The 23,076-nt window shown below is 40.4% G+C and overlaps 1 protein-coding gene across 1 annotated transcript; it reads right to left on the bottom strand.

Annotated features, from left to right (window-relative positions):
* Positions 1–342: 342 nt before the first annotated feature.
* Positions 343–12,787, bottom strand: LOC133706665 (uncharacterized). Its single transcript, XM_062132206.1, has 2 exons — positions 12,746–12,787; positions 343–1,702 (listed from the first exon to the last, which is right to left on the bottom strand). Exons 1-2 carry the CDS (start codon positions 12,770–12,772, stop codon positions 1,061–1,063), a joined length of 669 nt encoding a protein of 222 aa, XP_061988190.1. The 5' UTR covers positions 12,773–12,787; the 3' UTR covers positions 343–1,060.
* Between the last annotated feature and the right edge of the window lie 10,289 nt (positions 12,788–23,076).

The following is a 23,076-nucleotide window of genomic DNA, read 5'->3' as shown; positions in this document are numbered from 1 at the left end:
AGTCTCTAATGAAATAATGAGCAGTTATTATATATCTATCCGTTTAATTGTGAGACGACATAGTTTATTGTATTTCATAAAACAAGTGTCTTTTCATGCATCGAATAGTTTCGATTAGCACCTTGAATCAAACTCAATGCTTTCCATTTACCAAAAGAACAGGAAAAAAATCCTTTCAAAGAAAAAAAAAAGAACAGGAAAAAAAAGAAAAAAAACCCAAAAGTATAATTTTGCTCTGAAAATAAAAGAATACCCAAAGTAACCCTAGGGTTTAAGCCATCCTATTCCTATAAATACATCATTAACCTCATTCTCAACTCACCTCTGCTTTGTACACAGCCCTCTCTCTTTTCATTCTCCGCCTCCTCTCTCTCTGTTTTTCCGATCTGATAGAGAGAGGTTCTCTATTCTCTTGTCTCTCTCATTCTTCTGTGCCTGCTCTTTCTGGGTTAGACGGAGAGAGCAGACAGCGAAGACAGAGAAAGCAGAGTGAGTGAGCCAATATCTGATTCTAATGGGTTTTGGGTTTTACCTTTGAAAAATTAATTGCCTCATCTTTCGGCTGCAAGGGTTAAGATCTTTTGATCAATTTCTTGCAGCTTTGTTCTGGAGGCATACACTGATTCCAAACTCTTGGGGGGTTTTATTTAGTCCAGATTATCTTGTGGTTCTCTGGCTACCCTCTGCTTGGAACATTTCAAATCTCCTTTTCTGTAAGGGACATGAAATAATTTGGATTTTTGGCAACTTTATGATCAATTTTGAATTCATCAATTTTGTTTGTTTTTATTTTTTGGCAATCAAAGGGCAGGCATTTAAAATTGGTAAATCTGAACTAGATTGTATTGGAGAGGTTAACTCCAATCTATCCTTTGCGATTGGCGAGGCACCATGGTACCCTTGATTAGCCAAACAACTGTCTGGAACTCTTTGAGATTACATCCTCTTATTCAAATTCCAAACTCTTTAGGCCCTCATGACCAAGGATAACAAGTTTTGAATACATAATTGGAAATACAATCTTAGATAAACAAAACCAAATACGAAGTGATGTACAACATCAATGTTCTGTGCCCGCTTTCTTACCAAAGATCGAATGTTTTATGCCAGCTTTCTTAGGAAACATCGAAGGTCCATAAGTGCATCTGCAAATCTCAAAAAGGAGGGGGAATAAAAAAATTGCAAATGACACGACGGGAACAGTTGCTAACACAATGACTGGAATTATCATCTTTGCTTCTCCATCAAACATAATGGCAAGGGCACAAGAAAACGTGATCATCATGGCAACAATAGAGATGAAGAGTGTAGAAAGGCCTATCATCAATTTCGTAGGTAGGAACCAAAGGAAATCGTCTTCTGCATAAGTTGAGGTGAGAAGTCCCAAGAACGTAATTACCGAAGTTGCAGAAGAAATGAGTGATATTGTATCTGAGAGTATAAAAATCTTGAACAGCTTTTTATGCATAAACATTGGAAGACCGGTGTTACCATCAGTTCCGCCAGGAGCTGTGAATGCTACGGCAAACATCATAGTAACAATCAGAGCACCTACAGTTGTAGAAGAAGCTGCAATCCCTTTCATGGATATTTCCGCTTCATCCTTTAATTTCTTGTGGTTCTTGGTAAATAGTTCACGTGCTGTCAAGTTTGAAGCATTGAAAAATTCATGCATTTCACTAGGCAACATACTCTCCACCTCCTGCATTTCATTAAATAGAGACTAAAAGTCTAACCACAAAATATCTAATTAATTAGGGCCGGGCACGGGCCGGGTTCAACTATAATTTCACTGGGCCCGGACCCGGCCTGCTTTGACACAAACAAGGACCGGCCCGTTTAACTTCGGGCCGGGCTTGCGGGCTTTCGGGCCCAAAAACCTGTATTTTACCTTTGCTTAGTAGGATATATATATATATATATATATATATATATATATATATATATATAGGATTTTTCTCAGGTAAGGATATCCTTAGTTTTTCTTATGGAACGGATTTACTGTTTTCACTCACTTTCCGATCACATTTTCACATCTTAACCGTTCAGTTTTTAGGTCCTAATGTATGGATCACCTCTACAAAATTTCAGCCAATTTGGTGATTGTTAAGGCGTCCAAAACTGCAATTTACACGAACGAACCGAATCTGTCGAACCGGAACCGTTCGTTTACATTGTTGTAATTTGCAGTTTTGGATGCCTTAATGATCACCAATTTGGCTGAAATTTTGTAGAGGTGATCTATACATTAGGACCTAAAAACTGAACGGTTAAGATGTGAAAATTTGATCAGAAAGTGGGTGAAAATTGGAAATTCGTACCTAAGAAAAACTAAGGACATCCTTAGTGTAGCCGGACTGTATATATATATATATATATATATATATATACAGTCCGACTACACTAAGGACGTCCTTAGTTTTTCTTAGGTACGGATTTCCGGTTTTCACCCACTTTCTGATCAAATTTTCACATCTTAACCGTTCAGTTTTTAGGTCCTAATGTATAGATCACCTCTGCAAAATTTCAGCCAAATTGGTGATCATTAAGACATCCAAAACTGCAAATTACAACAATCTAAACGAACGGTTCCGGTTCGACAGATTCGGTTCGTTCGTGTAAATTGCAGTTTTGGACGCCTTAACGATCACCAAATTGGCTGAAATTTTGCAGAGATGATCCATACATTAGGACCTAAAAACTGAACGGTTAAGATGTGAAAATGTGATCGGAAAGTGGGTGAAAACAGTAAATCCGTTCCATAAGAAAAACTAAGGACATCCTTACCTGAGAAAAATCCGATATATATATATATATATATATATATATATATATATATATATATATATATATATCTACTTTGCTATGTACCAGATTTCATTTCATTCATTTCAACCTGTTCAGATTTGAATCAAAACACAATATCAACTTATCAAGATCCAAAGTTGAAGCTGCAAATTGAAATAGAGAAATTTTAAATACACACCCCTAATCACTTAATACACATCCCTATTATTTTATATTTCAAATTAGATTTTGTAGGTAGGTTAAATGACCAAAATAGACATCTATGCATTAGAAGAAGAAAAAAAATAGTCATATTTTCCTTATATTATTCTATTTATGTATATAAATAGTTAGATAAACACAACAAATTTCTATACATGGCCTCCCAATTTAATACAAGAATAAAGTTAGAAACTATCTAATTTAATTTTTCCTTAAATAAATTGTAATTAGATGAGGTTAGAGACCATAATATTTAGAATTTCAAAATCAATGGCATTAAATATTTTTAAAACATATCGCTTTACTCCCATTTTTTAGTTAATTTCCTTTTTTGTTCTAAGAGTTATAATTAATCAATTTATTTTCTAATATAAAAATCACAGGTGAAAAAACTTTGTAATTGTTAATGTGTTTGACCCCTCTAATGACAACTATTTAGTTCCGCCACTATGGAGAAACTACTGGTATAGTTTTGGTTGAATGTTCAACTCATAATTTATACTTGATTAACATGGTGTTTGGTGGATGAGAGTTCAAATAACACAAAGCCTATTTATATGCATCTATTTAAAGGGAACAATAATAAATATTTATGGATTTTTCAATAACTAACACAAGTAATAAATGTCAATATACTAGAATATACTAATCTTTTTTTTTTTTTTGAATGAAAAGACATTTATTAAAGCCCCTTAATGGGGTTGATTACAGTCAAATGCAAGCACATCCAGAATGCAATCTGGTGCACTATCAAACCAATAAGAACTAAGTTCATTCTCATATGCTATATTAGCTAAACGGTGTGCGACATAATTGCACGTTCTGGGGGCATATTCAATTGACACCCTTGGCATGTGATTGAGGAGCTGTCGTATATCATCCAATAAACCCCTGTCAGGCAATCTGGTATAATGCACATCAGTGACGTCCAAAGTGGCTTGGAGACAATCTGTTTCCACAATGGCCTCTTCAACGTGCATTTGTTGTAGGAATAACAGATCCTGCTTTATAGCATTTAGCTCAACCTGCTTTGGAGATGAAACATATGTAATCGGGGATGCCAGAGCAGCGCGAAACAGGCCAGTATCATCACGTAGCACATCCCCCACTCCACCCACGGTATTGGTAGGCAAAAAACTGCCATCGACATTCAGTTTCCACTTTCCATCTGCAGCTGGGACCCATCTTTGGTTTGAACGAGGTTTTTTCGGCTTTGCATCTGTTTGTCTAGCCTTCTGAAACTCCTCCAACCATGTGAGGGCTCCCAACACCAAATCACTTGCTGACTGACAAGTACCATTCCATACTTGGTTGTTTCTATTCTTCCAAATTGCCCACAAGATGATGATCAATTTTTCAAAAATATCAGCTGGAAGGTGCAGGGCCCTTTCCAACATCCATTCCTTGAACTGGATATTTGGAAGAAGACTTTCACTCACATTAAACGGTGGAGCCGAGAGAATGGAGTTGGCAATGGGGCACTTACAGAATATGTGACTGCAGTCCTCATAGCGATGTGAACACAATACACAACTTAAATCTCCCGTGTAGCCCTTGGTAGTCAGTTTTGCACGAGTTGGTGGTAAATCATTGCATGCACGCCACAGGCATATTTGAACCTTTCCTGGCACTTGTGCTCGCCACAATCGTTTCCACAGCTCCGCATAAGGATCGCCCCTAGAAGGAGAGGCCAAACAATTATCAAGCACCACGGCTCTGGCAATCCAGTATGTCGTACGAACAGAGTAAAAACCCCTACGCTCAAGATGCCAACAAATTTTATCTTCCATCCCCTGACTACTAAGAGGAATGCATAGGATCCTATCAGCGACCGGAGCAGGAAAAACAGATCTGACCAAAGACACATTCCATTGCTTTGTGGAGCTATCAATCAGGTCTGAGACTTTGGTAAGAGCACATCCTGCCGGTTTTTGCACTAGATACTGGGGACAATCCGGAATCCACTTATCATGCCACATATTAATATGATTTCCATGGCCCACTCTCCACTGAACCCCTGCTTTTAGTATTGGTCGACCATTTAAAATACTCCTCCAGGAGAACGAGGAAGCCTTTCTTACTTCCGCCTCCCAAAACGAGCAGTTGGGATGGTATATGGCCTTGTACAACCGTGCAATTAAAGAGTGAGGGTTAGACACAAGTCGCCAGCCTTGTTTGGCAAGCATGGCTAAATTGTAGGCATATATGTTTTTGAATCCCATTCCGCCCTCCTGTTTTGTAAGACACAGCCGTTCCCAACTCCTCCAATGTATCTTTTTTTTCCTCATCGGTATCACCCCAGAAAAAAGAAGCACATAGCTGGTGGATGTCATCACATAGACCCTTAGGCAACAAGTAGCAATTCATGGCATACAATGGCATCGTTTGAGCAATGGCCTTGATCAAAATTTCTTTACCTGCCGAGCTAAGTATCTTGGCCTTCCAACTCACCAGTTTTTTCGTGAGCTTCTCTTTGATGTATTCAAAGATTGCCGTCTTTGACTTTCCAATTCTCATGGGCAAACCCAAATATCTGTCATGCTCCTTGACACACTTGACCTCCAAAATTGAAGCCATCTCCAATTGTCGGGTAGGGTGCACATTATTACTAAACACGACACTGCTTTTTTGAAAATTCACTCTCTGGCCTGATGCTTTTTCATAAATATCAAGTATGCTACGAATTTGAAAACACTCCTCATTAGTAGCAGTACCAAATAATATACTATCATCAGCAAAGAAGAGATGATGAAGAGTAGGGGCCTGAGGGCACATAGTAAGACCATGAATAACATTATGTTCAACTGCTGCAGAAATTAGTGACGAAAGGCCTTCACTACATAAAATAAAGAGGTAAGGTGATAAGGGATCACCTTGTCTAATTCCCCTGGTAGGAACAATCGCAGAGGTGGGCTCACCTTGTACCAAGATAGAGTATCGGACTGAAGTGACACAAGTCATAATGATGTTTATCCATTGTGATGCAAACCCCAGCTTAGAAAGGATTGCTTTGATAAAATTCCATTCAAGCCTATCATAGGCCTTACTAATATCCAGTTTCAGAGAAAAAAAACCCGTCTCTTGTTGCCTCAATTTATGCATAAAATGTGCTGCTTCTGTGGCCGCCAAGGTGTTGTCCGAGATGAGCCGCCCAGGGACATATGCACTTTGCAATGGAGAAATAATATCCGGTAGCACCAATTTTAGTCGGTTGGCTACCACTTTGGAGCTTATCCTACAAATGACATTACATAGTGCAATTGGTCGAAAGTGGGAGGCCTCCTTTGGGTCCTTCTGTTTTGGTATAAGACATAAGTGAGTAAAGTTTGATTCAGGCCAAATCTCCCCTCTTTCAAGTAGATCCCGAACTGCATGACAAACATCATTACTGACAACATTCCAGAATTTCTGAAAAAAGAATGGGGACATACCATCAGGTCCAGGGCTCTTAGAAGGGTGCATTTGGAACAACGCCCTTCTAATTTCCTCATCAGAAATCGGTTTTAGCAATTCGGCATTCATATCCTCCGTTACCTTTACCGGAGTAGCTTCGACAACCTTTGCTATGGCCTCAAAATCCACTCCCTCAGTTGAGAACACCTGTTTGAAGTACTGTAACAAAAGTCTTTGTATTTCCGTAGGGGCAGTTTGCCATTCTCCAAACTCATCAGATAAACCTTTTATAGTATTCTTGGCTTTCCTGTTACTAGCTCTTCTGTGAAAAAATGCAGAATTACGGTCGCCATCCTTGAGCCACATAACTTTCGATCTTTGCCTCCAATACTTCTCTTGTTGTGAGAGAAGTTGACTATAGTGAACATGCAACACCCTCTGTTCTTCATACAGTGCCGAAGAGTAGGGCTGTTGCATGAGATCCTTCAACTTTTCTTGCAAAACACGCATGTCAGCTTTCTGTTTATTGAAATCAGTTTGATGCCAATTCATAAGTCTTCGTCCAGCATATTTGATTTTGTGCCCTAGCTGTCTCAATGCGTTTCCAGTTTCGTGGAGTAGCCCACGCTTGTGTGATGATGTTGGTACATTCATCATGCCCAAACCACGCTTCCTCAAACCGGAATCGTCTTTCATAGTTGACCCTTGCCAACCTTTCCTCTCTAACCTCAACGAGTAAGGGACTGTGATCCGAATCAGACGGAGGAAGCGTCACCACCCGACTATAAGGAAACCTCTTTCTCCATTGAGTGGACTGGAAACCTCGGTCCAGCCGCTCCTTAGTGTACTTGTTCGACCAGGTGAATCTCCCACCTACGAAGCCCATGTCAATGAAACCACAAGTAGACATGGTTCGACGGAATTTCTCCATTGCAGCTTGTGCCCTAGGAGGCCCCCCAGACTTGTCAGCAATACTCATAATTTCATTAAAGTCTCCTGCCATCAACCATGGAAGTGAGCAAGGTTGTGCAGCGAGGGTTTTGATCAGAGACCAGGTTCGATCTCTACTATCCCGAGCAGCGACACCATAAATACCGGTGAAGCGCCATAGATCCATACCCGGTTTTCCTATCACAGCGTCAATGTGATGCGGTGAGTAATTTCTGATGTCTACGTGCGTATCATCATTCCAAAAGAGCGCCAGTCCCTGCGACTCTTTCTCTTGTGGAACACAGAACCCTCCTTTAAAACCCAGTTTCGTGGTGATAGAGTCAATGAGGTTTTTCTTTGCTAACGTTTCCGACAGAAAAATGAGGCTTGGTTTTTTGGCTTGCACCATATCAAGCAACGCTCGCTGCCTTTCCAGATTGACGATGCCCCTGCAGTTCCATACTAAAACGTTTCCTTGATGCATGGGAGGAAACCAGTGCGGTGCCAGGAAGAAATCTGGCTTTGGTGGCAGCACAGAGAGAAAACGGCGGCCTTAGGGTTTTTGGGATTAATCTCATTTGAATATACTAATCATATTAAATAGTAACCTTAATATAGTCAAAAAGTAGGATAGTTCATGATTTTTGAGATTAAGGGTATTTTAGGTACTTTGGGTTGTGTATTTAGTAAATTATTAGAATGAGAAATTAAATGGGTGGTGTATTAAGTATGGAGTGTGTATTAAGTAATTAGGGGTGTGTATTTAAAACTTCTCATTGAAATATCCAAAATACATAAAATCCAAATTCAAATACAAGTCAATCACAATACTTGCAATTGAAAGTTTGAAATACAATGACCCAATTTAAATATGAAGTCCAAGTTTGAAATACAAATATGCAATTAAAATAGAAAGTCCTAATTCAAATACAACAATTTAGCAGCCCTTTTTCCAGTTCTCTATCCAGCAATTCAACAACTATCATCCATCAATTGGCTTCCACAGTTTTGCTTTTGCCTACAACAACAAATCATAAAGAGATTTAGATAACATAGAAGTGAGGACTGATGAACCATTCAAGCTGCAACTTAACTATCACTACACACAAAAAAATGCAGCAAGCAATACACCAAAACTGCAACTCAAGATAATCAACCATTGAAGCATATTTGCAGTCACTGATCGACATCATTTTCTCAGCAAACACTCAAAATACAAAAACTAGTGAACTAAACAAAATACAAAAAGCAATGAACTGATCAAAAACTCAAATCCCAGTTTAGCTACAAACCAAATAAGCACAAAAAGAGATCAAATTTATCAATAAACTGAGGAACCCATGAAGCTAAAACGAGATAGCAGACCTGAAGAACAACGGGCTCCTATTTTGGTGTCTCGGCCTCACAGCTATGGCGGAGGAGAGGGAGAAACTGAGAGACGGAGGCGACCTCTGGTGCGATGTGAACTTTCTCCGGTGAAGACGAAGACGAAGACGGTGCGAACTCAAACGAAGATCGGAAGATGAACTCCCACTTCTTCGAGTCACGGCGTTGGAAGAGAGTGAAAGCGGCAGATAGGTATAGAAACGAAGGCTGAAGTGAGTGAACCCTTCGTTTCTCAGCAGTTGAGCTTCGGATCGACCACCAAACACATTTTTCTTCGAATCTGCAAATTCCAGAACAAAATCATTTCAAATCGGAGCACACAAACAGAGAGCAACTAAAGAAGAGAGTCAAGAGACTACGGGAGTACCTGCTGGATTCTCGGAGAGGTCTGGCCGTCTGGTGGTCTAAATCAGATTAGGCCGGAGGAGGGAGGACTATCGAAGAGGAAGAAGAAGGAGGCGGGTGCTCGAGTGAATGAGTGAAGGAGATTAGGTTTGGGTCTTAGGGCTGAAGACGCTAATTTAGTGTGTCCGGTCCTAGGATAAGAATTTTGAGCCTTCCACTGTAACCACTCATATATAGACACCTGTATACTTTTTATGTAATACGGGCCTTCCGGGCTTTTGCATTTCTAATATTCAAGGCCCGGGCCCGGACCGTTCTTTGACTTCCAAGGCCCGGCCTGAACCGTTTGGACGAAAAAAAAATAGGGCCCGGCCCGTTCGGGTCGGGCTTTGACGGGCCGATTCGGGTTTGCGGGTTTTCGGGCTTAAATGCCCAGCCCTATAATTAATTGTTGCACAAAAGAATGTACAGAGCCTATCTACTAATCTCCCTTGCCACTTGAGATCCTCAAGGGCTTTAACTAAATAAAGATGTAGTGATTAAAAAATAAAAGTACTGAAACATGGACCAACTTTGATACTAGTCTTTTCCTTACATGCTCTGCAGTTTGCATGTGTAATAGTAATGTTTTGAGAAAATAAAAAAGAAAATAAATGGAATAGCATAGTATTGCAGGGAGAAGATAGTGGGAGAAAAGTGGATTGTGGAATCATTTGTTTTTATTTTTTTAATAAAAATATATTTTATAATTGTCATATTTACCTTTGTGATTTAATTTATTTTCAAAATATTTTAATCTTTTAGAGTTATTTCTGTCAAAATTTTTAGTTTTGGCTAACAAAACCTCTTCTCTTTTTGAATGAAAATTGACATCATTAAGATCAATAGCCAGCAAATTACCAATGGCTAGAGTCTAACTGTACTTTTTTTAAAAAAAAAAAAAAAAACCCCATCCCATTCCCACCCTTGATGGGGCTCGAACTCCTGACCTCTTATATATGAGACCAAAGCCTTACCACCCCACCAAACACACACACCCAATGGCTAGAGTCTAACTGTACTTAAAATAAGAGAGCCGGCAAGAAAATCCAGAAACCCTATTCTAAGCAAAGCAGACTCATTAAAAGTCGATGATAAACTCACTAAAATTAGCGAACTTATAAACAAAGAGACTTTGTGTTTTCTATGGCAAAATCATTGACTAACATCCCCATTGGCCAGGCGCGTAATTGCGGTACCAACAGAAAGCCACTTCTTAGCAAACAAATAAGAGCACCTCCTTATTCATAAGCGGCTATAAAAAAAAAGCACAAATCTTATTTCAGATAATTACCAATTTCCGTAGCAGCCATGATCCGAAATTTATTGGTCATGGACCATATACTGACCCAATTATCCAAGAAGGTCCACATCTTAATTTAGGCTCACCCTCATCATTAAGTGATAAATGAGGGTGACAAGGCACCCTCCTTGAAGGCACAAAAAATAGAGTCCATCAGCCTAAGTCAGAGCCCAGGCCCAAAGGCCCAAGCTCAAACCCAAGCAAAGTGGAAAGTTAAGGAATTTGCGGATTTGTTTAATAATATTTTTTCTAACAAGTCTAATTTTAAATTATTGACTCTAACTTAATAATATTTTTTTCTAATTATTGCCTCAAAGTCCAAGCGAGTTTGCTGCAGCATAGGTGACCTGTTTTGAGTACTTTACCAAACCTCCTAGCCCTAGTGAGAAGGGCAAGGAGAAAATTTAAGTTGTTTTTTGTTTTGTGACTTTGCCTATTTGCTACGCTTTTGTATAGTTTATAGGCTCACTTGAAATAAGTGAGCATTGATTTGTAATAGTGAGTGGTGCTAGCATATCACTTGTCTTACTTGCCCTATTGGTGGCAGTGGATGATATGAATTCGTGCCGGCTTTAGCTAATGGCAATCTACTTTTACCGATTCAAAAAAAAAAAAAAAAATTATTGACTCTAACTAGCAACTATTTTATAAAGATTTCTTTAATATTTAGAGGTATACTGATACAATTTTTTTCCCATTTTGGCTGACAAGATGATTTTTCTTAAATATAGTACTAACCAATTGGCTCTTTATTTCTTTCTATTTTATTTTCAAGTGTGGAACTTTTCTTTTTATAGATATTTTTGTTATAAAATTTTTGCTTAAAGTTCGATCTTTATCTTTAATTGCAGATTTGTAGTTCATAAAAAAATTACAACCGTAGACTAATGTTAAAATTTTTTTTAACATTGATTGCAGATTTGTAGACAAATCAACCGTAGACAAATCAATTGCAGATTTGGAGTTCATAAAAAAATTACAACCGTAGACTAATGCTATAAAGCGAAGCTCTCTGGTTTCAAGAAAATATTAATAGCCCATTATATCTTTTGGTTTAGAAAACAAAAATTCACAATAAAATAATTTAAATAATAATTTAAATAAAATAAAAAAGCAGAAAAACATAAATACGAAAGAAATTTGAAGAAACGTGTGACAATTAAGCCAAAAGCTTCACAAAATTGCGGATCACATATAATACCCTTCAAAAAAAATAAAAAAAATTTCATGGTAAAATAAAACGTAAGGAAATATATAATATGAAAAAATTGAAGAAGTGGATGATAAAGAAACTTCCACGTTTTTCTTCACTTCACGAATAACGCGTGCATCACACTAGTATAGGGCTAGTAATAAAAAAAGTGGAGAATAGTTATAACTCCCATGTATAGAGCAAAAAATCTTTTATTTTACTGTCTTTTAGTTTCATTATTTTACTGTCTTTTAGATTTCATAACTTGAAGCCTGGGATTGGACCTAGTGGAGGGAGAGTAGTTCGCTGGACTGCTCCTCCAATTGGTTGGTTTAAGATAAATCTGGATGGATCTTATCATCATGCAACTAAGAAAGGAAGTGGAGGTTTTGTTATCAGAAACTGGCAGGGAACGATGCTTGCTGGTGGGGGCAAACCATTGCATGGCATGCTTTCACCAGAGCATGCTGAGGCTGTGGCCTGTAGGCAGGCAATGGATTTTGCAGTGGCAAATCTTTTCTTACCAGCGATAGTGGAGACTGACTCACAGTTGGTTGAGAGGCAATTGATCAGCAAGGGCAGTACTCACATGTCCATTTTGGGACGCATTTATGACGATTTGGGTGTGATATTGGAGGCTCATTCCAATATCAGAGTGGTTCATACCAAACGTACTGCAAATAGGGTGGCTCATCTTATGGCAGCACATTGTAGTTCATTTCATTTTGAGACTTTTTATTTTTCAGCTCCCTTCTTTTTACAAGCTGCCTTAGCAGCTGAAATGTGTACTGTTTAAGTTTCTTTTTTTTTAATAAAGGCTGACCTCCTTTCTCTAAAAAAAAAACGAAAAAAAGAAAGGCAAATGGTGGAATCTTACACTAATTATTATTGATAGATAAGAAGATTAGAATAGAGAATTCCTCTAACAAATCGTTTAACTATGTTATTTATATTAACTATTTTACCCATGTTACATCTAACATGTGCGTGGTGGAAAAAAAATTTCCGAATCAAGATCATTATAGGTAATCTAAAAGTTAAACTATCTTTTTAAAGATATTAGTATAATTAAAACATATATATATATATATATATATATGTGTGTGTGTGTGCGTGTGTGTAGGTATGTAATAATTAAAAATTCTAACCTTGAACCATTGTAGTTCGCGTTGCATTTGCAGACTTTCACCTTGAATATGCTTAAAATGTGTAATTGGGGATAAGTTTGCTGCACTATGTAGCATATTAGTCTGAAACTGTGCTACATTATGCATAATATCATCTCTCTTTGCTCGCTCCAGCTCATATATAATGTTATAAATTTTTTCTTGACGACATTCAATGGCATATTGAAATATATTCTTCTTTTTGTCATCAAAGATATCCACGACTTAACCATTGCAAGTGGCCTAGTGGTTCTTGCCTAGTTGGGTGTGCTCTCCAACCTAGGTTCGAACCCCGAAGCTGTCAAAGTGGCCAGACACTGTGCTGCAATGCACAGTTGAAGCATTTCACATGCGCCGAAGGGGTTTATCTTGGGCCTAGGAAGCATTTGGGTTCCCCTTGACAAAGTCAAAAAAAAAAATTTAAAAAAAAGATATCCACGACTTTTGAGTTTGCTTTACACATATGCACAATAAATTCAACATGCCCTTGTTCAATAGCTTTGAAGAGTGAAGTTTTCACAACGTTACGTTCTTCCTGTGTAAAATTATTCAGATCTTTTATCACTTCTACCATACAGCTTAGAAATTTATCAAACCGGAAATGGTTTGATTTGATTTCATTTCATACACGTGCTTGATTCCTAGATTGAGAAAAAACAATAATAAGTTTGTATTAAGATAATTATATTTAAAATATAAATTGAAAATAAACTAAACAATGTGAATTGAGTAGCATACCCAAAAGCTGAAGGGCACGCATAGTAACTCTTCTGGAAATATCCATAACTGCATTGCAAATTTCAACATTTAAATTAAATTGCTTCAATCAACATATTAACTATAAGGGACCTATCAAGGAATGAATTTATTAATTTATTAGAATAAACTTAAATTATGCTTCCTGAAGAGAATTGTTAATAATCTCTGACCTAGCCGCGTCTAGGGTGACTATCTAGGGTTCCTCGATAGCAAGTCTCTTCCTTCCATGAATTTGGATATTCTCAGTTGGAATTGCAGGGGTATCTGCAACGATTCAACCGTTAGGGCTTTGAAGGATTTGATCTCTCAAAATAGGCCCCAAATCATCTTTCTTTGTGAGACAAAGATCAGTAATCTGGGAGATTTCACAGCGCTGAAGCATGCGTTGGGGTTTTCGAATGCAAAGGAGGTTTTGAGTGATGGTCAAGCAGGTGGCTTGGGTGTCTTCTGGAACGATGAAGTCAGAGTGCAGATGGGGACTGTCTCGGCGCATCATATCGATATGGTAATTGTTGGAGGTCCTGGTGATCCGAGATGGAGGCTGACATGCTTTTATGGGTATGCCAGAACGTCAGAACGTGACCGTTCGTGGAAACTGTTGCGGGACCTTTGTGACCTCCATTCTCTTCCTTGGGTAGTCATCAGTGACTTCAACGAGATCTTAAATAATGGAGAGAAGATTGATGGTCCTGTTAGGGCTGAAAGGCAAATGAGAGGGTTCCGAGATGCTTTAGGCTACTGTGATCTTCTTGACCTAGGTTTTCAGGGTTGTCAATCTACTTGGTGGAATTCTGAGACTCAACTTCGCCTTGACAGGGCTGTTTGCACGCCTTCTTGGTGTGATTTGTTTGGGTATGCTAAGGTCGTACATTTACCCCCAAGTGATTCGGACCATATCCCAATCTTATTGTGTGCTAGTACGATCCAACTCCCATCTCGTCCTAAACATCACAGATTCAAGTTCGAGGCTTTCTGGCTCCAACATGCTGAATGTGATCCTCTTGTGGAACAAGTTTGGCAGACTGATGTCACTGGCACCCCCATGTTCCAAGTAACTAAGAAAATTGCTTATACTAGAATGGAACTTGATAAATGGCAGAAAAGAACCTTCAGAATGCGTCAACAAAAGATGATGGGGATACGAACAAGACTTGAAGCGTTAATGGATTGTACAATCACGGTTGCTGTTCAAGAAGAGAAGAAAGATTTGATGGATCGTCTGCATGCTTTTCTATCTCAGGAGGAAGCTTTTTGGAGGCAGAGATCAAAATTTACATGGTTAAAAGAGGGGGATAGAAACACTGGTTTCTTTCACCGAAAGGCAGCAAACAGAAAGAGACGTAACATTATTCAAGGCTTGTATGATGAAGACGGAAATTGGTTGGATGATAATGATGGTATGGAGCGGGTAGTCACTTCTTATTTTACTAAGATGTTCACTGCCTCGGATGTTGATATGGAAGCAATAACTATGACCACTGAAGCAATTCAATCTAGTGTTACATAGGAGATGAATGTTCAATTATGTGCACCATATACTAGTGAGAAGGTAAAACGGGCACTTTTTCAAATGTACCCTACCAAATCACCTGGACCGGATGGCATGACGCCATTGTTCTTTCAACATTATTGAGAGACTATTGGTGAGGATGTGACTGAAGCAGTGCGTAACCTTTTACATTCAGGTCAATTATTAAGGCAGATCAATTTTACTCACATATATATGTCTAATACCTAAGGTGAGAAATCCGGAGCATATGGCTGACTTGAGACCAATTTCATTGTGTAATGTGATTTACAAAATTTGTTCGAAGGTAATTGCTAACAGGTTGAAGGTTATTCTACCTGCTTTGATCTCTCCTTTCCAAAGTGCTTTTGTGCCGGGCAGGTTAATTACTGACAACATCTTGGTTGCTAATGAGATGGCGCACTCTGTTCATAATAAAAGAGATGGTGGGGAAGGATGTATGGCGCTGAAACTTGACTTTAGTAAGGCTTATGACCGCATGGATTGGTTTTTTCTTCGGAAAGTTATGGAGCGATTTGGCTTCGCACGTCACTGGATTGATATGGTAATGCACTGTGTTACTTCAGTACAATATTCTTTTCTAGTACGGGGAAAGCCTAGAGGCTTGGTGACTCCTAGTAGAGGTCTGCGACAAGGTGATCCACTATCACCGTACTTATTTTTTCTTGGGGCATAAGGCTTTTCGGCTCTTCTACAACAAAAACAAGCTGCAGGACTACTTCCGGGGATTGAGGTTTGTAGTGAGGCTCCTTCAGTCAATCATTACTTTTTGCTGATGATAGCATGTTGTATGGTCAAGCTTCTTTGGAGGATTGTTTTCAGATTCAAGAGGTGTTGGAAACCTATGGAAGAGCTTCAGGACAGGTTGTTAACTTTAACAAGAGTTCTGTTGTTTTTAGTAAAAATGTTTCGGAGTTTATGCAGGATGAGGTAGCTAGCCTTTTGGGGGTGGAGATAGTTGATTCTCATGAGAAATATTTAGGGCTCCCGACTTATGTTGGCCGTAAGAAAACTGCTACATTTCAATACATCAAAGACAACTTAGCAAAAAAGCTAAAGAATTGGCAAGGCAAGCTTTTGAGTGGCGCTGGAAAAGATATCTTAATCCTGGTGGTGGCTCAAGCTTTACCAACGTATGCTATGAGTGTTTTCCAACTTACAAAAAAAATTTGTGAGGATTTGGAGCAAATGTGTGCTCGGTTTTGGTGGGGGAGTACCCTGGATAAAAGGAAAATACATTGGAAGACTTGGAATGCTTTATGCAACCCTAAGGAGGAAGGAGGATTAGGGTTTCGGAGTTTGTCAGAATTTAATTCTGCAATGTTAGCGAAACAGGCTTGGAGGATTATCAATAACCCTCATTCCCTTATTGCAAAAATCTATGAAGTTAAGTATTACCCTTCTAGCTCTTTTTGGTCTGCAGAACAACATTCCTCTCCCTCCTACTCATGGAGGAGTATCTTTTCTACAAGGGACCTAATTAAACAAGCGTCGTACTGGCAGATTGGAACTAGCGAGTCGGTGCGTGTCTTTTCTGATGCTTGGGTCCTAGTTTTCCTCTTCTCAAGCCGGAAAAACCTTCTACACTTATTAATGATGATCTCAAGGTTAGTGAATTGATTTCTTCTAGGAATCAATATCCTTATTGCCTTCTCCTTCTCAAGTAGTGTAGAAATGATGTTCATAGGAACAATAGGTGGTAGAAGCCCATGAAAGTGATGGGAAATGTTAAGTGAAAGTGCTTCACTTCCTTTCCAATCCATCACCTCATTGTAGAAACATTGACCACTTAATAGTGGATTGAGAAGTAAAAATACCTTAATCTCAATCCTTTCATGAATAACATAAGTGCTCAATATTCTACAATCCACCTTGGGAAGCTCATGATGGATCTCCATGGATGTGGGAGGAGAGAAAGTCCTAGGTTCTTCAACTTCTTCATCACAAGGTAGTGAAGGACTCTCTTTCTCCATGGGAATATCGGCCTCAATGAATAAAGGATTATGGTATATGACTTGAAGCTCCGCATCCTCCTCACTAGACAAGCCATCCTCTTCTTCGGAATCATCTTCAAATATCTCATCTTCGTTTGGAAGCTTAGATTTCCAATATTGTACCCATTCCTCCGAAGTGTAGTCTCTCACCTCACTTGCATTGAAACTTTCATAACCAAGCTCAATTTCTTGTACATCAACATCACTATCATCATTTTCAACTTGCATAAAGGACTCTTGCTCAAGATGCTCGATATACACTTTTTTCTCTTGAAATAGGCTCCACTTGGTCAAAGAAAGATTCATGCTCATAAATGGTGAAAGGTGGCTCTTGTGCAAGACTAGCCTCAAGTTGCTCATTTGAATGTATAAGCATTTCTTGAGAAGCTTGCAATCAAGCTTGGGACACTTGCAATTGAGCTAGCAATTCTTCAAGAGAAGGCCTCCTAGAATCATATGCTTGCTCATGAGGATATGGTTTGGGAACCATGGTCTCTTGTGAAATCCTAGCTTGAGAGGCATGTAAAAGATCTCGGGAGGCTTGCAATTGAGCTAGTAGTCCTTCAACGAATTCCTTCCTAGGCTCATAAGCTTCATTTTGTGGATATGCGTCGGGTACAAATGTCTCTTGATACATGTACTCACACTCTTGCATAAAATTTTGGCATTCAAATCTCATAGAGCACTCAAAAAGTGAATGCCACGGAGAATTACACAAAGCACAAGTTCCATTGCAAAAGGACATAGAACCCACCGCATGAGAATTCCATTCTTGATGACCTCCACCATAGAAACTTTCTTGCTCATATCCCCTCGGATGTTCCCATCCATAATTTCATCGATCCATAACTCAATATGATAAGTAATAAGCACCTATGAGTTCCCAAAAGTAAGATTAGTAACCAAAAAATTAGAAAATATAAAATTAGAGAGTGAGCAAACAAAATAAACAACCAATTTTTTTTTTTTTAATAAGGAAACAAAAATATGCTAATGTGATCTAAAGAACCGATTCACCAAGGGATTAAGGCTATTAAACCCTAATCCCCGGCAACGGCGCCATTGACTTGATGCATACTCTCGCAAGCGTACGAATCGTGTCAAGATAGGGAAGTATTAAGCCCAAAATTATCGTACCACAGGGATTAGTGGCTAACCCACAATCCTTGGGTAGTCAGAACTAAAGTCACTAAGCAAATAAAGGAAATAAAACAAATAAAAAAAGCTAATCTAAGGCACCAAGCCTTAGCAATGCTCGGCTTTGGTTTTCACCAAAGCCTTATCAAAACTAAGAACCTAGTGGTGGATATGCACAAATGAGTGGAATAGTTCAATGTTTAGGAGTTGATTTTAACTTAACAAAAAGTGTAGTAAATATGCACCTTTTACCCAGAACCTTGTTTCTCTTTTTAGACTAATGACTGCAAACAGCAATAGGATGATGATGCGAAATATCTCAGCAAGACAAACCACAGCACACGAACACAGAATTTTATAGAGGTTCGACAAAAACTTTGCCTACGTCCTCTGTGTGATCTCTCTTGAGAATCACTAGCACTATGGAGAATAACAACTTGATTACAAGTACTTATTGAAATCCCTATGCTAATCCCCAACCCCTTTGCTAGATCTCTCTATCACCCTTGGCTTTCCCTGCCTCTATGTTTGTATGTAGCTGAGAACTCTCTTTGATCTCTTCTCTGATCTGAGGACACATTATGTGACCTCCCTGCAGCCCTATTTATAGATTATAGGTGCTGGTTACAAATGTGTCACATTAGGATTCCTAAAACTATTAGAACAAGGAAAGAGAGCTAGCTTTCCTATTCCTAACTAGAATAGAACTTACTTTCCAGGTCTAAATCAATAGGAATAACTCTTCCTATTCCAAAACCGATTAGGATACTAGAAAAATTCCTGTGCGCACTAATCTTCATTTACCCATCTGGTTTTGCCTTGAATCCTAATCAACTTAGGCATATCAACGAGCCAAATTCATAACAATCTCCACCTTGGTGAGTTGATACCAAACTGATTGCTGCAACCTCCAGGATATCTTGTACTTCTTGAAGTAATCCTGAAACCTTCAAGAACCTTCACCTTGGCAAAAGTCTATTTGCCTCAACGCACCTCAAGTGAGGAGGTGCTCCACCTCAATCTCAACATGTTGTAAGATCGAGCAGGTCCAAGTAACACTTGAACTCCTCCATGGCAATGGTCCTGGTCAAACAATCTGAGACATTCTCCCTTGAATGAACTTTCTCAGTTGTTATCTTCCTTGAGTTGACCCAACCTTCGCTGCGATGACCACAAACATCAACGTGTTTCGTCTCTGCTTGAAACACTTGATTCCTTGTCAAATTGATGACCCCATTCTTCACCATAACTTGTTGAATTCCAAACTCACTCATTAATCCATTAAGCCATAATGCCTCTGCGGAAGCTTCTGTTAGTGCCATGCAATCTACTTCAGTGGTAGCCAACATCGTAGCTGATTCTTTAGTTGCTCTACAACTCACTAAACCTTCACCACAAGTAAAGACATAACTTGTTGCAGGTCTTCTCTTGTCTAAGTCTCCTGCCAAATTTGAACCCTCATGACCAGCATTGCATGCTTGTTCTTGTTGCCTTTCAAACACAAATCCATGCTCCTTGGTGTCTCTCAAGTAATACAAAATCCACTTCATTGCTTGCCAGTGTCGTCTACCCGGATTTGCCATATATTTTGACATAACGCTCAATGCTTGAGCTAAACCTGGTCTTGTGCAGATTCTAGCGTACATAGGACATCCCACTACTGTTGCATAAGACACATTCATCATCTCATCTAACTCCTTCGTAGATGATCTCTGCACACTCAACTGGAAGTGTGCTACTGGTGGAGTAGACACGGGTTCATATAACAACCATATTTTTCTAGCTTCTCTGTCCCTCCTAGGATCTGTTGTGCAGCTTCTAGATCCTTTATGTCGAATTCCTTCCCTAGTTGTGTCTTAAACTTCGGAATTCTAGACATATCCTAACATGTAGTTAACACGTCACCTAAATAAAGTAGCAATAGTAAAACCATACTATCCTTGAACACATGATGATAAACGCAGCTATCCGCTAGTGAGATTTGGTCATAATCGACCTTTACTTTCTGAGAATACTCCTTGGCCAATACCTGAGCTTTGAATCTCATGGCTTCCTCCTCATGCATTCCTTCCGTTTTCCTATAAACCCACTTACAGCCAACCTGATTTCTTTCTTTAGGCTTAGGAACCGACTCCTGAACTAAGTCCTTCTGTGTGGACTTCTTCATCTGTTCTAACATAGCTCCCCTCTAACTTTCCCTTTCATCATTTGCTATAGCTTCCTGATACGTGGTTGGATCTCCTGGACTGAAACTTAGAGCATACTTGTCCAATGCTATGTTTATCTGAAACTCCTGCCCAAGTGATTGACGAACTGAGTCGTAGGTTCGTAGTGGTAATTGCTCCACTTGAGCTTGTATTAATGACTGTTGTTGTTTCTCTAAGACTTCATCCTCGATAACTCGTTTATCATGCTCCACATGCTCAATTTGCTCCACCTGAGCTGGAGTTTCTTCCATGATCCCTTTGGTTAGAGGAACTTCGGCTGCTTCCTCAACAACATCAGTCTTCTTCTTCACCTCACTTGTCTTGACTTCATTGAACGACATTGTCTCCTCATCAAAAATGACATGTCTACTTAGAACCCTTTTCTTGCTGACAATATCCCATAACTTGTAGCCTTTTACTCCTTTCTCAACACTGAGAAATATGCACTTGTGTGACTTTGGCTTAAGTTTGGTTTGCTTATTGTTGGAAATATGAGCATATGCACTACTACCAAACACCCTTAAGTTAGAGTAGTCAACTGGTTCTCCAGACCATACCTGCTCTGCACACTTGAAGTCCAAGACTTTTGATGGTGACCGATTGACCAAGTAACACGCATGGTTAACTGCATCTGCCCAAAATGTGTCCGGTAATCCTGCATGCAGCCGCATGCTTCTTTCTCCCTCCAAGAGAGTTTTATTCATCCTTGTAGCAGCTCCGTTTTGTTAGAGATTCTCCTTCACCGTGTGTACATACATGTACATTTGCAAGCATAATTAGCTATAATGGGCCACGCTCATTGTACCGCCAAATGTACTAATTCCAACCAAAGGAACGACATGCAGACACACCGCCAGGCGGGCTACAACCTCAGCGTCGGATCACCCCCAAATCGCCGCCGACGCGCCGTGCCAAAATGGCATCAGTAGCTCCCAGAGCTGGGAACTGAAGCACATCAGTCCCACATCAAAAACAAGGAGGAGGTCAGCCTCCCCCTCACCTAGAAAAGGTTCTCTCCTCTCTCCTCATTAATTACGCATTCAATACTTACCTACTGTTACTTTGTCAACATAAATACATTGACTAACTTAGGCATCGGAGAGTTGAAGACCGCCCAACGCGGTCTCCCTCTGACGCCGCTGTGTATTTTACTTGACAGATAGCGAAAGCTTTGAGAGTACCACAAGTATCGATCCGCCCACCGGATCAGCGTTAACAAAGGTTCAGCTACCGCCGAACTTTTGGACATTAACATTGGCGCCGTCTGTGGGAACCCTTGAACAAAAGGCCATCCCACCACAATCACTATGACTAACGGTAACGGGGGAAACGCTGAAGAGCAGGCAGACCATTCTGCCATTCCCCAACCCCCTGACCCAGCGGTAGCAGTTAACCGCGCACTATTCACAACCCCGGCGGTGAGGCAAATCCAAGCAGCAGCCGCCCGCCGGGTCAAGATCTCGTCACCATGTACGAGCTGGCACTGGCGGATCTTCATAAGGCAAACAGAGAGCGTGAGGAGGAGCGCAAGGAGGAGGCTGAGGCTCAAAGACAGTTGGCTACGCTGATGTCACGTTTTGATGAACTGAAGAGGACGCTGGAGGCTACCGCCAATCCGGCGCTAAGCGAGCAGTCACATAGCACCAGGCGTAGTCGACCCGACACTGGCACATTGGTACCGGGGCCAGTCATACAGATGCAGGTACCGCTAGACCCACCTAAACTGTTGGGAATGGGACCACAGCCCATCCCCCAACTAATGTTAGAGCAGGAGGCGGAATCACTGCCGCATACCAACCGCTCGGAGGCTAAGGCGAGGACTGAAGGCAATCCGCCTGCGCCAAGGCGCAGGTAGGTCCAGCGGAGTACTCAGGCTGATTCCGCCGGCGATGCAACCGCCCAGATATTGGAAAGGATGCACCAACTGGAGCAAAGGTTGATCCGGGCGGAGTCGGGCACCCCAGCACCAACTCATAATCCACTTTTCGCTTCCAGACCTGGGCCCTTCACCGCTGCGATTCTGCAAGCTATCAGACTGGTGTATGCAAAAACCCCAAAGATGTCACATTACGGCGGAATATCTGATCCTTTCGTCCACATGGACACCTTCAAGAAAGTTACCAACAACAAGGGATTTGACGACGCCACCCTGTGCCACTTGTTCAGAGAAACATTGGACGGGGAGGCAATAAGCTGGTTTTCCGAGTGTCTGCCAGGGTCCATTGACCCATTCCATGCATTATCACACGCCTTCCTCTCTCGATTCATCCTATTGTCCGCCGGCCATCACAACACAAGTCAGCTGTTCTGCGTCAAGCAAGGGGCAGACGAATCACTGAAGGCCTTCGTCACAAGGTGGCGGGCGGCTGCTTCTCAGTGCCGAGACCTAGACAAAACGATGGCATTGGCGGCCTTCAAGCAGGGACTCCTCAAAGGGCCATTCCTCTATCACCTCAACTACAATCATCCTAATGCGGCGTATGACCACGTCATGAGTGAGGCGGTCATCCATGCCCAGGCAGAATTCCTCACATATGGAGAAACCCCACCGCCACCAGCGACTCCAACAAAGCCAACGCAGCCATCTTCCAGTCATCAGGAAACCGCTATCAAGACCCCTTTAGCACCGCCAACTGACAAGAAGAGGGAGTGGCAGCAGGGCCACCACCAGAACAAGCGGCAGAGGGA

Source organism: Rosa rugosa, chromosome 4 (assembly GCF_958449725.1).
Source record: "Rosa rugosa chromosome 4, drRosRugo1.1, whole genome shotgun sequence".
NCBI classification, from domain to species: domain Eukaryota; kingdom Viridiplantae; phylum Streptophyta; class Magnoliopsida; order Rosales; family Rosaceae; genus Rosa; species Rosa rugosa.
Note: the sequence above shows the minus strand (reverse complement) of the source record. Positions and strands in the feature narration are given on the sequence as shown.

What these genes read in the sequence shown, in the direction of transcription:
- LOC133706665 (XM_062132206.1), bottom strand. Translation starts at nt 12,772, where the DNA reads ATGCAACGCGAACTACAATGGTTCAAG. An exon ending in GCGAACTACAATGGTTCAAG is followed by an intron (nt 1,703 to 12,745) that starts GTTAGAATTTTT and finishes AATGAAATGCAG; the next exon opens with GAGGTGGAGAGTATGTTGCC.